Here is a 13,410-nt window from a genome sequence, read left to right as displayed (position 1 = left end):
GAGATGGAGTCGTGATCCCATAAGAGCTCTAGGGGACTGGGTGAAATTGGAAGGCTTGAGAGATGCCATTTCCCCTTGTCTGTAGATGCGCTGGGCTGGGTATGGGAGACTAGCCTTCCACGTCAGGCTCTTCTTTAGTGGAGACACACTCACGGCTCAGAAACCAGCGTGATCTCACAGCAGCCAATCAGTAGCTTGTGCTTCTGCTGCCGTTCTGTTCCAAATCGGCTGATTTATTTATTTAACCTGATGAGGGGGGCCTTTCAAGGCCAGGGTGACAGGTCCTGATCTTTGTCATCGTCTCACTGGAGGTGAGCCCTGGCACAGCTGGAATTAGTAGACACAGTGTCCCAGCCATCCCTGTTGGGGGGAAGGAGTCTGTGACACAGATACTGCTGACCTACTATGTGTCGAGCACTAGGGGTACAAGAGGGCGATTGAGAAATCCCAAGTCAGTGGAGATATTTCATAGTGAATGAAGGTCATTGGATGAAAGGCAAAGTATTTTTAGTCATGCTGTATTCTATTTCTGTCCTTCTCCGTCCTCACATCCCTTTGTCATCAGCTCATGTGGGAGTGGGGACCCTTTTGTTTGCAGGCTTGAGAAATCTAGTTCAACCTCAGTGCTTATTACAGGTTCTACACACAGTCTACACTCTAATTGGCCTTTATGTTTACTAGGATCGTAGAACATCCAAGAAACCCGAATTTTTAAAACAACCTGGATTCTTTATTACTTGTCAATAAGGTGGGAAGTTAGAGAAAGAGTGTCTTGATTTCCCAGCCCTCTGCCCCTCGTCCTGCTGAGATTTAATCGGGGTGGTCCAGACACTCTGCAAACCTAATATCCTCTTGGAATGATCTTTTATCCATACTTCGGGATAAGCAGACACTTGCAGGACAGTGGGCTGCCTCTGTGTGTCAGCTGTCTCACGTGAACAGCCCTGTGAAGTTTCACTGCGCCTGAGTCAGACCTGGTGCACTTGCACTCGCACTCGCACTCGGTTGGCATGGAATTCCGGGAAATTGGCGTAGGGGCTAAGCGGTAGTTTCCTTTTTACTATCTAAGAGCTTAACAAAGAAATTAATAGTGAGTGATGGGAACTGAGACTTAAACAGAAGGTGTTTTCAAGTAGTGTTAAACGTTCCAGAAGCTTTTGTTTACACAGACACACTAACGTGCTATTTATAAATCGTTCCAGTCTATTTAAAACCAGTCCCCTCATGACCTCAGACAGATAGAGTTTCATTAGCCTAGTTGCTGTATGTGTTTAAAAGTAGTAAAACCGTGTATTTTAAAAGAAATAGTCTGTAATTCAGTCTTTCCACTAATCCTAGGCACTCACCACCCCCCTCACCCCAGAATGTCAATTAATGACACTTTACGCGTTTGGTTGCCTCTCGGCCTTTTATATCATGGGATCTTGGCAAATAAGTCCCTTCCTAGAAGTGTAGGTATAATGAATTCCAGGCCCTTCTGTGAGAAGCTGTTGAGAGCCTGCGGGAGAGAGCCGCATGTGGTTGCCCATGAGGATGGCCGACGACATGGCTGGTAGTCACTGCGTCCCTAAAAGACAAGCTCTTACAATTAAAAAGAATTTATATTTGCACAAAAACCCTCGAAAACTGGCTTTGTTAGCGGTTTTGTTTGAAGTAATTTTTAGGCTGATCTTTCAATCGAAAATATTTAATTACTGGGTTTGGGTTTCTTTCTCTTCTCGTCATGGTTCATGAATTTTGCAGCCACCTCCTTTTTTTGACTAATTAAACTGAGCAGTTGTCTGTCACTACAACTTCTGCCAAACTGCGGTTATCGTTGGGTAGTAAAATAAAGAAAAACAGCACTGGTCACAAAAATGTGTTCTATCCTAAAGTGCAAAATAACTAAATAACATAGAGCCTAACTGGCCTGTTACTTTTATTCCTGGGTGTGGATTTCATTATTCAAACCTACAAAATCACGTGCTTTGATTTTAAATAACCATAAGTGCATACACGGACAGAGTGAAATGTACATGTTTCTTCTCTCCTTTTCTTTCTCTCCTTTTTGGGGCTGCTAGTCCTGTCACACCCTCTGCCCTGGCTGAGCTGCTTGACCTGCTGGACAGGAAAGCCATCTCTTCATCCGCAGCTAAACAGGTATGTCCCCACCTCCCGAAGTGTCCAACCACCCTGCCAGCCCAGTACATGTTTTATGTGAAACTCAAATGCCATCGCTAAGTGAATTTCATCATTGAAGTATTAAATGCTTCTAAGTGCTACTTTTATACCGAGAGGTAGAAACATTTTATTTAGCAAATGAAATAAAGCCAGTACTAAGTATGACGCAGGTAATTTGCTTCTCATCTTTGCTAACCAGAGGGGGTAGTTGTTTGGCTTTGCCTGGAATGTTTCCCAAACATTTGTTTACATGAAAGGTGGGCCCTGAAGCTCCTGGGGGCTCCGGCCTGTGCGCGTCCCCCGTGCCCTGTGTGGCCGACACTGCTCCCTGGCGCTTGTCCTCCCTCTCCCGTCCTCTGCAGCCTCCCACCCAGTACCAGGGGCTCGTTTGTCTTGTCACGTGGTTGCCCCTGAAAGTCAGTCTTCCAGCAAGAAAGGTGAGGCCAGACAGACTGCCTCCCACTTAGTAGATTAAATTTTACACACAGGCCCAGTGTGTGAAAACCCGGAAAAATAGCATCCTCATCAAAGGCGGCCTTCCGCCTCATCTCCAGCCCCACCTGACAGTCTCAGGTGGGCACAAGGTCCCTGGAACTCAGAGAACTCTTACAAATAAGCACCCAGAAGGATAATGAACACCAAGGCGGCCGCCTGATCTCGACTTCAGATATCACAGCTGTCAGTTCTTCAGCCAGTAACTTAATGTTATTTTTTTTTTTTTAATTTTTTTATTTATTTATTTATTTATTTTTGGCTGTGCTGGATCTTCGGTTCGTGCGAGGGCTTTCTCTAGTTGCGGCAAGTGGGGGCCACTCTTCATCGCGGTGCGGGGACCGCTCTTCATCGCGGTGCGCGGGCCTTTCACTATCGCGGCCCCTCCCGTTGCGGGGCACAGGCTCCAGACGCGCAGGCTCAGCAGCTGTGGCTCACGGGCCCAGCTGCTCCGTGGCATGTGGGATCTTCCCAGACCAGGGCTCGAACCCGTGTCTCCCGCATTAGCAGGCAGATTCTCAACCACTGCGCCACCAGGGAAGCCCTAATGTTATTTTAATGGTGCCTTTGGCATTTAATATTTATACATCTCCTCAGTAGTGGCAGGTTACGTAGCGAGGCTTTGGAAAAGCGGCTGCTTTTGGCTAATTACGAGGCACCGTGGAGCATACACCCAGCTCTGTGCTGTGAAACTGGGGATGGCAACTAAAAAAGGCTCTGCTTACCCACCACCAAGTGAGGCTGTCAAGTATAGGGCCTGCGCCACATTTAGGAAAGGGTTTTGGTTGCCTGGATGTCAGAGGAATACAAATGTTTATGACGGTGCTCAGCAGTAGCAGGATGATTAGATGGCCTGAGGGCAGAAGGAAACTATATACACATAAGAGCAAATGAATTGTTGCATTTGAAACCAAAGAGGAAAAAAACCTTCCCCTTCCTACTCCTCCTGCCCCAGCAAAGAAAACCTAGTGCAGATAATATGTTAGGTTCAGAGGGAAGAGACTGGAACTGCGGGGGAATGCTGACAGCTGGGTTCAGATACAGATAAGAGACATTTTTGGATTCTGTCGGCGTCCAGCATGTTTAAAGGAGGTGGGGTGGAATCCTGGCTTCTGTAAGGCAATCACAGAACCAAACTAAAAGTCTGATTGTGTGTCCCATGAGGGCATCTCCCTTACACACCATTGCCTTAGGGGATTTGCTTTTTAATTTTTCTACCTTCTTTTCTGTTTTTTTAAAAAATCACTGATCTTCTGGTGAAAAAAAATGGTATTTGTTCACTGTGACAAACTTAAGTAATGCTGAAAAATATAAAGATTTTCCAATTCTACCACCTTGAAATAACTACCATTAATACTGGGTGAACGGGACTTCCCTGGCGGTCCAGTGGTTAAGACTCCGTGCTTCCATTGCAGGGGGCGCGGGTTCAGTCGCTGCTCGGGGAACTAAGATTCCACATGCTGCACGGCATGGCCAAAAATTTTTAAAAATTAAAATATATATATATATTGGGTGAACATCATCCCAGGCAGCTTTCTGTGCATACATAGAGTTAGCAGGGTGGATTGTGGGCTGGGCAGACAGGAGGTTAGAAAAATAAGCCTTGTGAAAATAAGAGGTTTTAGTGTACTGTTTTTTAGTTTTATTTTTTAAGAAGCGTACAGTTCATTGGTTTTTAGTATAGTCACAAGGTTATAACCATCACCACTATCTAATTCCAGAACATTTTCATCACCGCAGAAACATAACCCTGCATCCAATTAGCAGTTTCACCCCATTAACCCCTTACCCTGGGCAACTGCTAATCTACCGTCTGTCTCTATGGATTGGCCTAGTCTGGGCATTTAAGATAAATGGACTCATACAATATGTGGCCTTTTGTGTCTGGCTTCTTTCACATAGTGTCATGTTTTCAAAGTCCATCTATGTTGTGTCAGTACTTCATGCCTTTTTATGGCTAAAGAATATCCCGTCGTGTGGACAGAACCACATTTTGTCTACCATTCATCAGTAAGTGGACACTTGTGTTGTTTCCTGGTTTTGGCTCTTATGGATAATGCTGCTGTGAACATGTATGTACAGGGTTTTGTTGGTGCATATGTTTTCAAATTTCTTGGGGTGGTACCTATAGGAATGGAATCTCTGGGTCACGTGGTAATTGTATGTTTAACATTTTGAGGACCTGCCGGACTGTTTTCCAAATGGGCTGCACCATTTTACAGTCCCCTCAGCAGTGTGTGAGGGTTCCAGTTTCTCCACATCCCCGCCAGCCCTTGTAATTGTCCTGCTTTTTGATTGTAGTCATCCTAGTAGGTGTAAAGTAGTAGCTCATGGTGTATTGATTTGCGTTTCCCTGATGACTAATTACATTGAGCGTCTTATTTTTATAGTCTACTGTAAAATGTAACACATAAATGTGTTATAATTAATTTTTACTGAATCTGACAGAGGAATCCAAGTAGGCCTTAGGTTTTAGAAACCCTGGGAGGCAGAATGACTCTGGTTCCACTGGTTACTGGTGTTTCCTCTGACAGAACTGGAAGAGGTCCTACTAGTGATTGAATAACCAGGAGATGAGAAAGAAAGTTGACTGAGAAAATGACTCCTAAGGATGACAGATACGCAGAAGGAGTCACCCTGCCCTGGGAACGTTCTGAACTCCAAAGACTCTCCCACTTTACGTCTAATTTATTATTAATCCACCTCTTGCCATCCGGCTCTCCCTTCCATGATTGTCCATTATTTTCATCCCTGACACGTTTCACTGCCCCTTCCCCCCAGGTGTCCCAACGGTGCTTCTGAGATTTACAGACCTCACCCCCTCAGCTCCCTGGGCCCCAGGGGAGTTAAGAGGTTGCTGCCATGAGGCAGCGCTGTCTTTCAGAAACAGAAACTCAAAGATTATTTATCATCGTGAGCAACCTCCTGGTAACTGTAGACAAAAGCACCCGGGCTTCTCTCACAGGATCCGGTTCTGTCTAATGAAGTGGCCCCCGTCTCCTCCCCTCGCCAAGGACAGGGCACACCAGACCCCCACCTGCAGAATCACAACACCCCTGCAGCTAGCATGCCAGGGTCCTGAGCCTCTGGGGACTCGGGGGGGGCCCCGGGCGTTGTCCAGACTGCTGGCCGGCCAGGCCCCAGGGGAGATCACGCCAGATGCCTACGTGTCTCCTCGGTGCGAGCCTGGAGTAGGTGCAGACGGTCCGCCGTCTCCCAAGGATCGTCCCTCTGCTGCTTCCTGTGGGACCAGGCTGGACTGGGACTCCGCAGAGGGGGAAGTCGGATTTTAACACGCCAGTGTGCCACGTAAGCAATTTCCTCTCGTCTACTTTGGGGTCTACTTTAAACAGAAATCACCAAAAACCTTTTAATGTAGAAAATGTTACGTCGTGCAGTAAAACTTCGGAGTGATTTAATGTCTTTTTCTCCCTTTTAGTGCGTCAGTTCTTTGCACATTTTCCTGTGCCCTGCTTCTCTTAAGGGCCTAGATTGACGTCTGTGCCTTTCTAGAAGAATGACCTTTCACGATACTTGCCTTTGCCCAGAGGGGCCCCCTCTCTGTCTGTCACCGCTCCCTCCCTGCCCTCTCCCTGGAACAGGTCTTTCCGCCACCCTCTGACCCTGGAAGCCCCAAACAGGCAGGGATAGGCCAGGAGCCTGTGTACTCTCCTTTTGTCCTTCCCTCCAGATTCCTTAAAAATAGCTTTAGCTAGAGAAATGGTTGGGTAGTAGTTAGGAGGGCATGTGCTCAGTCACCAGGAACTGAAGCCTGAGTTTCCACCCCATGTGTCAGAGCCGGCTTCGGTGGTCGGGGTGTGATCGGGGGTCCCCAGCTTGCAGTACTCCCTACCCCGGTGGCCATTTATTAACCCAGATGACCGGCCCTGCACCAGGACCCCCTTGTGATGTGGTTTGTCTTGGGTGAGCAGCAGCAGGCCTGGGAGCCGCACGCCTGGCCAGAAACAATTGCACTTCGATAGCACTTCCCAGGGTGGTGATTAAACACAGACAAAAGCTGAGGATTTATGCCGCAGCACGAGGCTGGCAAGCACAGAGCCACGATGTCTGCAGCCAGGAGGCCAGGGGAGGCCGCAGAGTCTGGCCTGGAGGCGGCTGGGCCCCTTTTAGTGGCTCCTGCCCTGCTGGGCTGCAGCCAGGAGGGCACTGTCTGTGCCTTAAATAGGAACAAGCAGAGGATTGGATTCTGGAATCCACTGTGTCAGCCCAGGGGAGCTAATTTGGGAAGTGAGTAAGCTGATGTGTTCTAACTCTGGGAGTGGGAGAGCCCTGCAGCCACCGGGCATTTGCTCCTGGAGGCTGCTGAGGTGTGCTTCCCTAGGTCACTCCTTGGTACCCCTCCCCACCCTCTCAGGGGGCAGCCAGACTCTCTGCATGTAAAAGCATCGTCCCAGCATTGTCCTGCTTCTCCTTCTGAAAGGTGTGGTTTGGCCTTGGTCCCTGACTGCCTCAGTTGCCTTTATTCTTGTTATTTTGGCCCAAGCAGATCCAACCAGTGTTTGGGCCTGTCGGGTCCCAGCTGTATTGGGTGCCAGGCAAAGGTTGACCCCTGGGCGGCCAGCTCAGCTCTGCACTTGCAGCCACAGTGGCTGCAGGGGCCTGTGACCACCAGGCGTTCAGCTCTTCCCAGCCCTGGGCTGCAAGCAGCGTCCACACCTGCGGGGCTTTCCTGTAAAGAGTTGCTGCGTAGATTCTCATAAGGGAGACCTTGCAGGTGATTTCTGTTATGAGCCAGGGATCTGATCTCTCTTGAGATCTCCAGCCTCGCTTCCTGAGTGTTGGACATTTTCAACTAGAAACTTTTTTAGGAGACTCTGCAGATGAACAAAATAAACACTGGTCAAAATCTACCAGTAGGGGGTCATTTAATTAAATCATGATGAATATTAGATTTTGTTGTTAATACAAGAAAGTACTTCTGTAATCAGTGAAACAGAAGCAGGTTACAAATTGTATATGTGCTGTGGTCACAATTATGTTACAAAAACATAAAGAAAACCATGGAAGGGAAAATACCAGAATACTAACATTGGTCACCTTGAGGGGATGGGAATCGGGTAAGATTTCACTTTGTCTTTTCTGTATTTCCTTCCTTATTTTCTACAGTGAACACGTATTAAATTTTATAATTAGGAACAATGTTTTAAAATTGTAAGTCTTATTCAAGAGAAATAAATCTATCAGGGAAAGGGGGCAGAGAAGCTCTTCAGACACTGAGTCTGATCCGCATCACAGATTGTCTGTTCTCCGGTTCCTGTGCTATGGGCACACCATCAATACGTCTGCTGAGAGCAGGGGAGGTTCTTACCTGCTGTGTGCCCCTCTCTCCTCAATGCCTTTCTCATTGTCGGCTGAATACACATTTGAAGAATTGAGTTGGAGGCACTTATGTTCACTATTTTTCTAAGAGCGGGGACAGGTCTGCGTATGCGGCCAGGGCTGTGTGGTGGTCGCCAGAGTGTGCCCTGTGGGGGTGCTTTCGGAAGGATGCCCCAGAGACGCCTCTGGACCACAGTCACCGTGGGTGCCCGACAGCCGAGCTGAAGGCACACTGTTCCGGGCAGGGGGGCTCCTGGCTGGAAAGTGCTCAGTGCTGACTGCTGGCTGAGCTGGAGGCTAACGGGATCCCCTCCCCTAACAGCTCACACTAGAGAAACAGGCACTGTGGAAAACTGCCCTGGGACACCCCTTCTTTACAAATGTCTTCCTTTTTTCCAACTTTATTAAGTTTGGGAATTGGTTATTTTTTTAAGTAGAAAAATACCCACACCGTCAACTGCTAATTATCCTAGCCAGGTTCGGGGCCACATCCACCTGTGGGGATGGATGTGGTAAGCCTTGGGCCCCGAGGATTGTGATTTATGTTTTTCGTTATTTTTCATTCTGTATCTTCATTATGGGCCCCTTGCTCGCCCCCTCCCCAAAAAAACTCCCATTTCCCAGCAGAGGCCGAGTTTTCAGGACCCCTCTAAGTGCAGTGGTTCCCTCTTGCAGCCCGTGTGGCCCCATCCTTCACCAACATGCCACCGTAATTGATTGATTCAGTGGCATTCCCGTCAGCAGGGGCACTGTGAGTGATCATCTTCTCACACTCCCCGCCCTCCCTGCTGTGCCCTTGGAGTCGGCGAGTGGGGACGACCCGTCTCCGCCAGCGTCTTCACCGGCAGGGTCTCGGGCTCTGTTCTGAGGGCGCAGCTCAGCGCGGGGAGGCCCCGGGTGTGTCTGCACGCGGCTGGGAATTCACTGACTGCTCTTCCACCCCAGCAAGTGGAGCTGGCGGAAGAGCTGACCCCGCCCCTCTCCGCCCGCAGGTGTTTGAGGAACTGTGGAGGAGTAAGGGCAAGACCCCAGCACAGATGGTTGCAGAAAAGCAGCTTGAACTGATGCAGGATGCAGAGGCGCTGGAGCTGCTCTGCCGCTCCACGCTAGAGACGCATCCCCAAGTGGTAACTAGCCCCTCGGGGGAAGGGGGTCTTCACGCGCAGCGGCAGGTGGGCAGGGGCTTGCCGGCAGAGGCCCAGGGCCAGGGCCGCCTGAGGACTCAGCCAGGAGCCCCTCTGCCTCTCCCCCTGGCAGCCCAGCGGCGCTTCCTAGTAACGGTTGGCCCAGTTTCATCAATAATCCCCCAGTTATTTTTGTCAGTTTTAAGCTAGAATCAAGAGATGAAATTAGGTGACTATTGGAAAAATACAGCTTTTCCTAGAAGGAAAATTCCCCCCTGGAGCTTAATCTCATGGAGTTTCGGTTGAAGGGGGTGTTAGCAAGTTTCGACCTCCCAGGCCTGCGGCCCTCTCCCAAGGTTGCCGAGCTCTGCTTTGTAAGAGGACCTCTCTTTCAGGAAGCAGCAGGCAGCACTGCACAGGGGCAGAGACAGGGAAACACTTCAGTTCTGTGCCTTTGAGAGCTGGGAGGAAAGGCAGAAGGGAACATTATTTGTAAATTACGGAGAAACTCCTTGACAGGAACATAGCTGGAAATCAAGTCATTCTGTGTTCTGAGCGTAGAACAAAATAGAACAGCTAAAATGAGGAGCATCCCTCCCTCCCCAAGTCTAATCATATTGTCCAGAGATACTTTTCAGTGGGGAATAAAATTGCTAGCATCCCTTTCAGAATGATACCACCTACCCATCCACTTGCGGGGACACTAACAGCTCTGTGAAGAGCTCTCGATAAGGAAAATGAGCTTGCGCAGGGTCTCGGCAATCTCCATCTTCCAGCCTCATCTGGAGTGACTGATAAAGACACACTTTTAGTTTCAGACTCAGAATGCAGCACTGCGCGCAGATACTCGCAGACGCTGTTGCCGATCAGAAGCAGGAGGTCGGGCGGGTGGCCCTGACGCGGTTTCTGTTTGACGGGCACTCAGCGCCCCCTGCCCCGGCCCTTCCGGCCTGCCAGCCAGCCACTCCCCCACCCAGATGCTCGGGGAGCGTTGCCATCTCGTGGCTTCGTCTTCTAGCAAACGAGCTTCTTGGCAGGGAGTGGGGGGAGGAGAGCCCGCTGAGCCCCAGGAGGGTCGGGGGCTTCACGATCCGGCACCCAGGTCCCGCGCACCGAACCCTCAGCTGTGACACGTCACGGCCCTCCTCACTCCCTTTTAATCAGGGGACGGGCTAGCAGACACCTCCTTTGCCAGAAGCCCAGAAACCTCCTCCGAAGGTCACCCCCTCCCCTTTTTCCTTTTCTCATTCTATATCTAATACAGAAAAAAGAAACTGTATTTAAGTTTCCATAAACGTAAACTTGATTTAAGATTTTTAGGCGAGAGCCTCTATTTTCTCCTCTAAAATAATCTGTCTTTAAAGGTTACGGATGTAAAGAAGGGAAACCCCAGGGCCATAAACAAACTGATTGGGTTGGTCCGAAGAGCGACTCTCGGCCGAGCGGATCCGACGGTGATAAAGGAGGTGCTGGAGAGGCAGCTGTCGTCGTGACGGCTTCAGGTCCCCCTGCCACGGCCGGGCTGGAGCCTGTGCGCTGACGTCCTAAGCCCCAGCCAGACGCCCCGCCCGACCTGCGCCTTGAGGTGCCACCTCCACGCAGACCAGGCCTGGCGCCGTTGTTCATCGACATCACACGCTTCCGGGGGAGGTGCAGCGGTGGTGAGAAACAGAACGTCCTAGTGCGCAGTGACGCCGAGCTCAACGCCACATGCTGTTTCAGATACTGTCACCGCCCTAGGAACACGTTTCATTCCGCAGGTACCTCGACAAATATTTTTAAGCCCATGCTAAGGGCCGGGCGTTGTTCCAGGTGCTGGGGATTAGCAATGATGAAGCGAGGCCGTGATCTGGATGCGGTCTTTTGTTTGGGGCGCTCTCATTAGCCTTAGTACCAGGAATTAGCTGTATTCTCCCATCCACTGAGGAAAAGTGATGTTGCCCATTCAACGCCCAGGGATCCCAGAAGGCAGAGGTCTGAGAATAAATGATTTTTTTTTTTTTTTTTTTTTTTTGGTAAAAAAGACAACAGAAGTTTTCAAATAAATTTAATGAATAAAATTTATACTGAAATATCACATAAAAAATTAACTTAAACGTCGAAGATCGGGCAATGGACAACCCCCCTCCCCACCCTCAGACCGAAAGTTTTAAAAGGCGAAAAAAAAGCTGTAACATTAAACTGACTTGTTTTGCCTGGAAAGAATAAGATGGTAAGCTAGTAAATCAAAATCTTGACCTTTAATGGTAACTGTGGTACAGTTAACAGTAGTCCACGGAGGCTGCGTTGCCCTCACCCCTGTTCTCATGGCAATAATACTATTTCTCCGTCGCACTGGGGCACCCCTTTGTTCACTGCACGCCTTTGTTCCCTCTGACTGACAACACTAAACACCAGTTTTGCAAGTGCTGTTTTTTAAAAGCACATGTCAAATAAACTGTGACATAAAATTTTTGGAGGCCCTGATTTTACACTGAATTCTCTCTTGTACTAAGAAGAGTACAAACATTTCCGTCATGAACGGTGCTCCAGTGGCAGCTGGGGACCCGGAAGAGAGCCACCAACTTAGCAGCTCATGGTTCCTGGTTGCAGACGATCGCTCAGGACTTCCTTAACTAGGAGTAAAGAGAGGACTGCCCCTCTTCCCAGCCAGAAAAGCAGGGACCAGTCATCTGGCTTATTTCAGACAAGCATGAAGAGGTAAGGTTTTTTTAAAAACTAACTTTTTAAAAAATGAGTGACTTAGAAGTGTTAAGAGAATACGGTACGTTACATCACCCAGGAAGCCGCGTGCCCCTTGCGCATCCCGTTGCAGTACTGAAAACTCCTGGGCCTGACAGTAAAATACTTTCATCAAACCTCTTTTCGAGAGAGAAAGGCAGGGCCAGTCCCCACCCCTCCAACCCCGTAGCTCCTGAGTCTGGAGGGATCATGATTTTGTAAGAAATGATAAGATTCAGTTTTGTTTTACAAACTCCATTTTCACCAAAGGTCTGGCTTCTTGGTCATCAACACTTACAGAAAGCACTGGACAATCTTTCCAGACCGTTTTAAATCAAGGGCTTACTTAAGTGGGGTCTGGGGAGGGGCAGGGACAGCCAGATGAAGGCCATTTACCAACAATATCATGTCATATGTAAACCGTCTTATGGACTGATCATTTCAGGAGAAAAATGCCATTGCTGGGGTCAGGGGTAGAGGGAGGGCGGAATGGGTAAAGGGGGTCAACTATATGGTGGCAGACAGAAACTCAGCCTTTGATGGTGAATACACTGTAGTGTATGGAGAAGTCAAAATATAATGTTATACACGTGAAACATATAATGTTATAAACCAGTTACCTCAACACACAAAAAAGCACTTGATCTTTACAATGCTAACTAACTGTCATCCAGCTCTGACAATTGCTTGTTGTCTTGAAGGCCCACTTCTGAAATCCTAAAAATGAGATTGTGTTGTTATAACTGCTCATAGAAAGAAAAAGCACAGCTCAGATATCTTACTTGGAACCTGACTAGATATTCAAAATATATGTGTATCTAACACCCTAAGAAATTCACAAAGTATGGCTCTACTTGTAAGTGGGCTTCAGTGAAATACAATTTTAAATACATTTTTGCATGAGTGTGAATTTAGTCTGGTTCTCTGTTTGCTATTCAGGGGGAAATCTCATTAAAAGGTATGAGTTGGCACCATAGGTGAAGCCAGTGCCATCTGTCATTGGCGCCCACACACCTGGAGGCTGGGAGGGCAACATGCTGGAAGGCTGGCTCCCCCGGGTGGGCCTGCACCAGCTCGGCCTGGTCAGGCCCAAACCGGGTGCCCTGTGGCTTGAGGAGGAGGTTGGTTGGTCGGCTGGTTCTGGCGGGAGGGGAGGAATGGCGGCCTCAGCACTCGGCATGCTACCTGGCACAGGATCAGTTTTTAGCAAAAGTTCATTAAGTTTATAAAACAAAATTAATGGACAGCCTTTTGTGGGAGTCCCTCTGTATGAGGGGTGGGTGCTGCCATCCACTAGGTTTTTAAACTCTGGGTCTAGGAAGGAGCTTCTTGACTCTGTCCAGGCTTATGCGTCAAGGTGAACTTCTGTTCCCATCTTTTAAGATGTAGACAACCCAGGGAAAAAAACATCATTATTTATACCAAGTTAAGGATGTTTTTAGCTGAGCTCCCTCCCTCCCTTCTTTTTGGTAATTATGGCTAATCTGGAAGAAGGCTATGAATTGCTTTCAAGTAAACACTCTCCTAGAGCTTTGCGTTGGTTGGTTAGTTCAATGTATAGCTTACGGCCAGG

The 13,410-nt window shown here is 48.6% G+C and overlaps 1 protein-coding gene across 5 annotated transcripts in view; it reads left to right on the top strand.

Annotated features, from left to right (window-relative positions):
* GATB (glutamyl-tRNA amidotransferase subunit B) overlaps window positions 1–12,747 on the top strand; it is a 78,106-nt gene extending 65,359 nt beyond the window's left edge. For 2 of the 5 annotated variants that reach the window (XM_057546676.1, XM_007189407.2), the window contains 3 exons: window positions 2,061–2,139; window positions 8,985–9,119; window positions 10,481–12,747. In XM_057546676.1, coding sequence (XP_057402659.1) covers window positions 2,061–2,139; window positions 8,985–9,119; window positions 10,481–10,609 — 343 coding nt within the window. In that variant the 3' untranslated portion in view covers window positions 10,610–12,747. The other 3 variants (XR_451673.2, XM_007189410.2, XM_007189408.2) reach the window with 3 other exon arrangements.
* The last annotated feature ends 663 nt before the right edge of the window (window positions 12,748–13,410 follow it).

Source organism: Balaenoptera acutorostrata, chromosome 5 (assembly GCF_949987535.1).
Source record: "Balaenoptera acutorostrata chromosome 5, mBalAcu1.1, whole genome shotgun sequence".
NCBI lineage: Eukaryota > Metazoa > Chordata > Mammalia > Artiodactyla > Balaenopteridae > Balaenoptera > Balaenoptera acutorostrata.
Note: the sequence above shows the minus strand (reverse complement) of the source record. Positions and strands in the feature narration are given on the sequence as shown.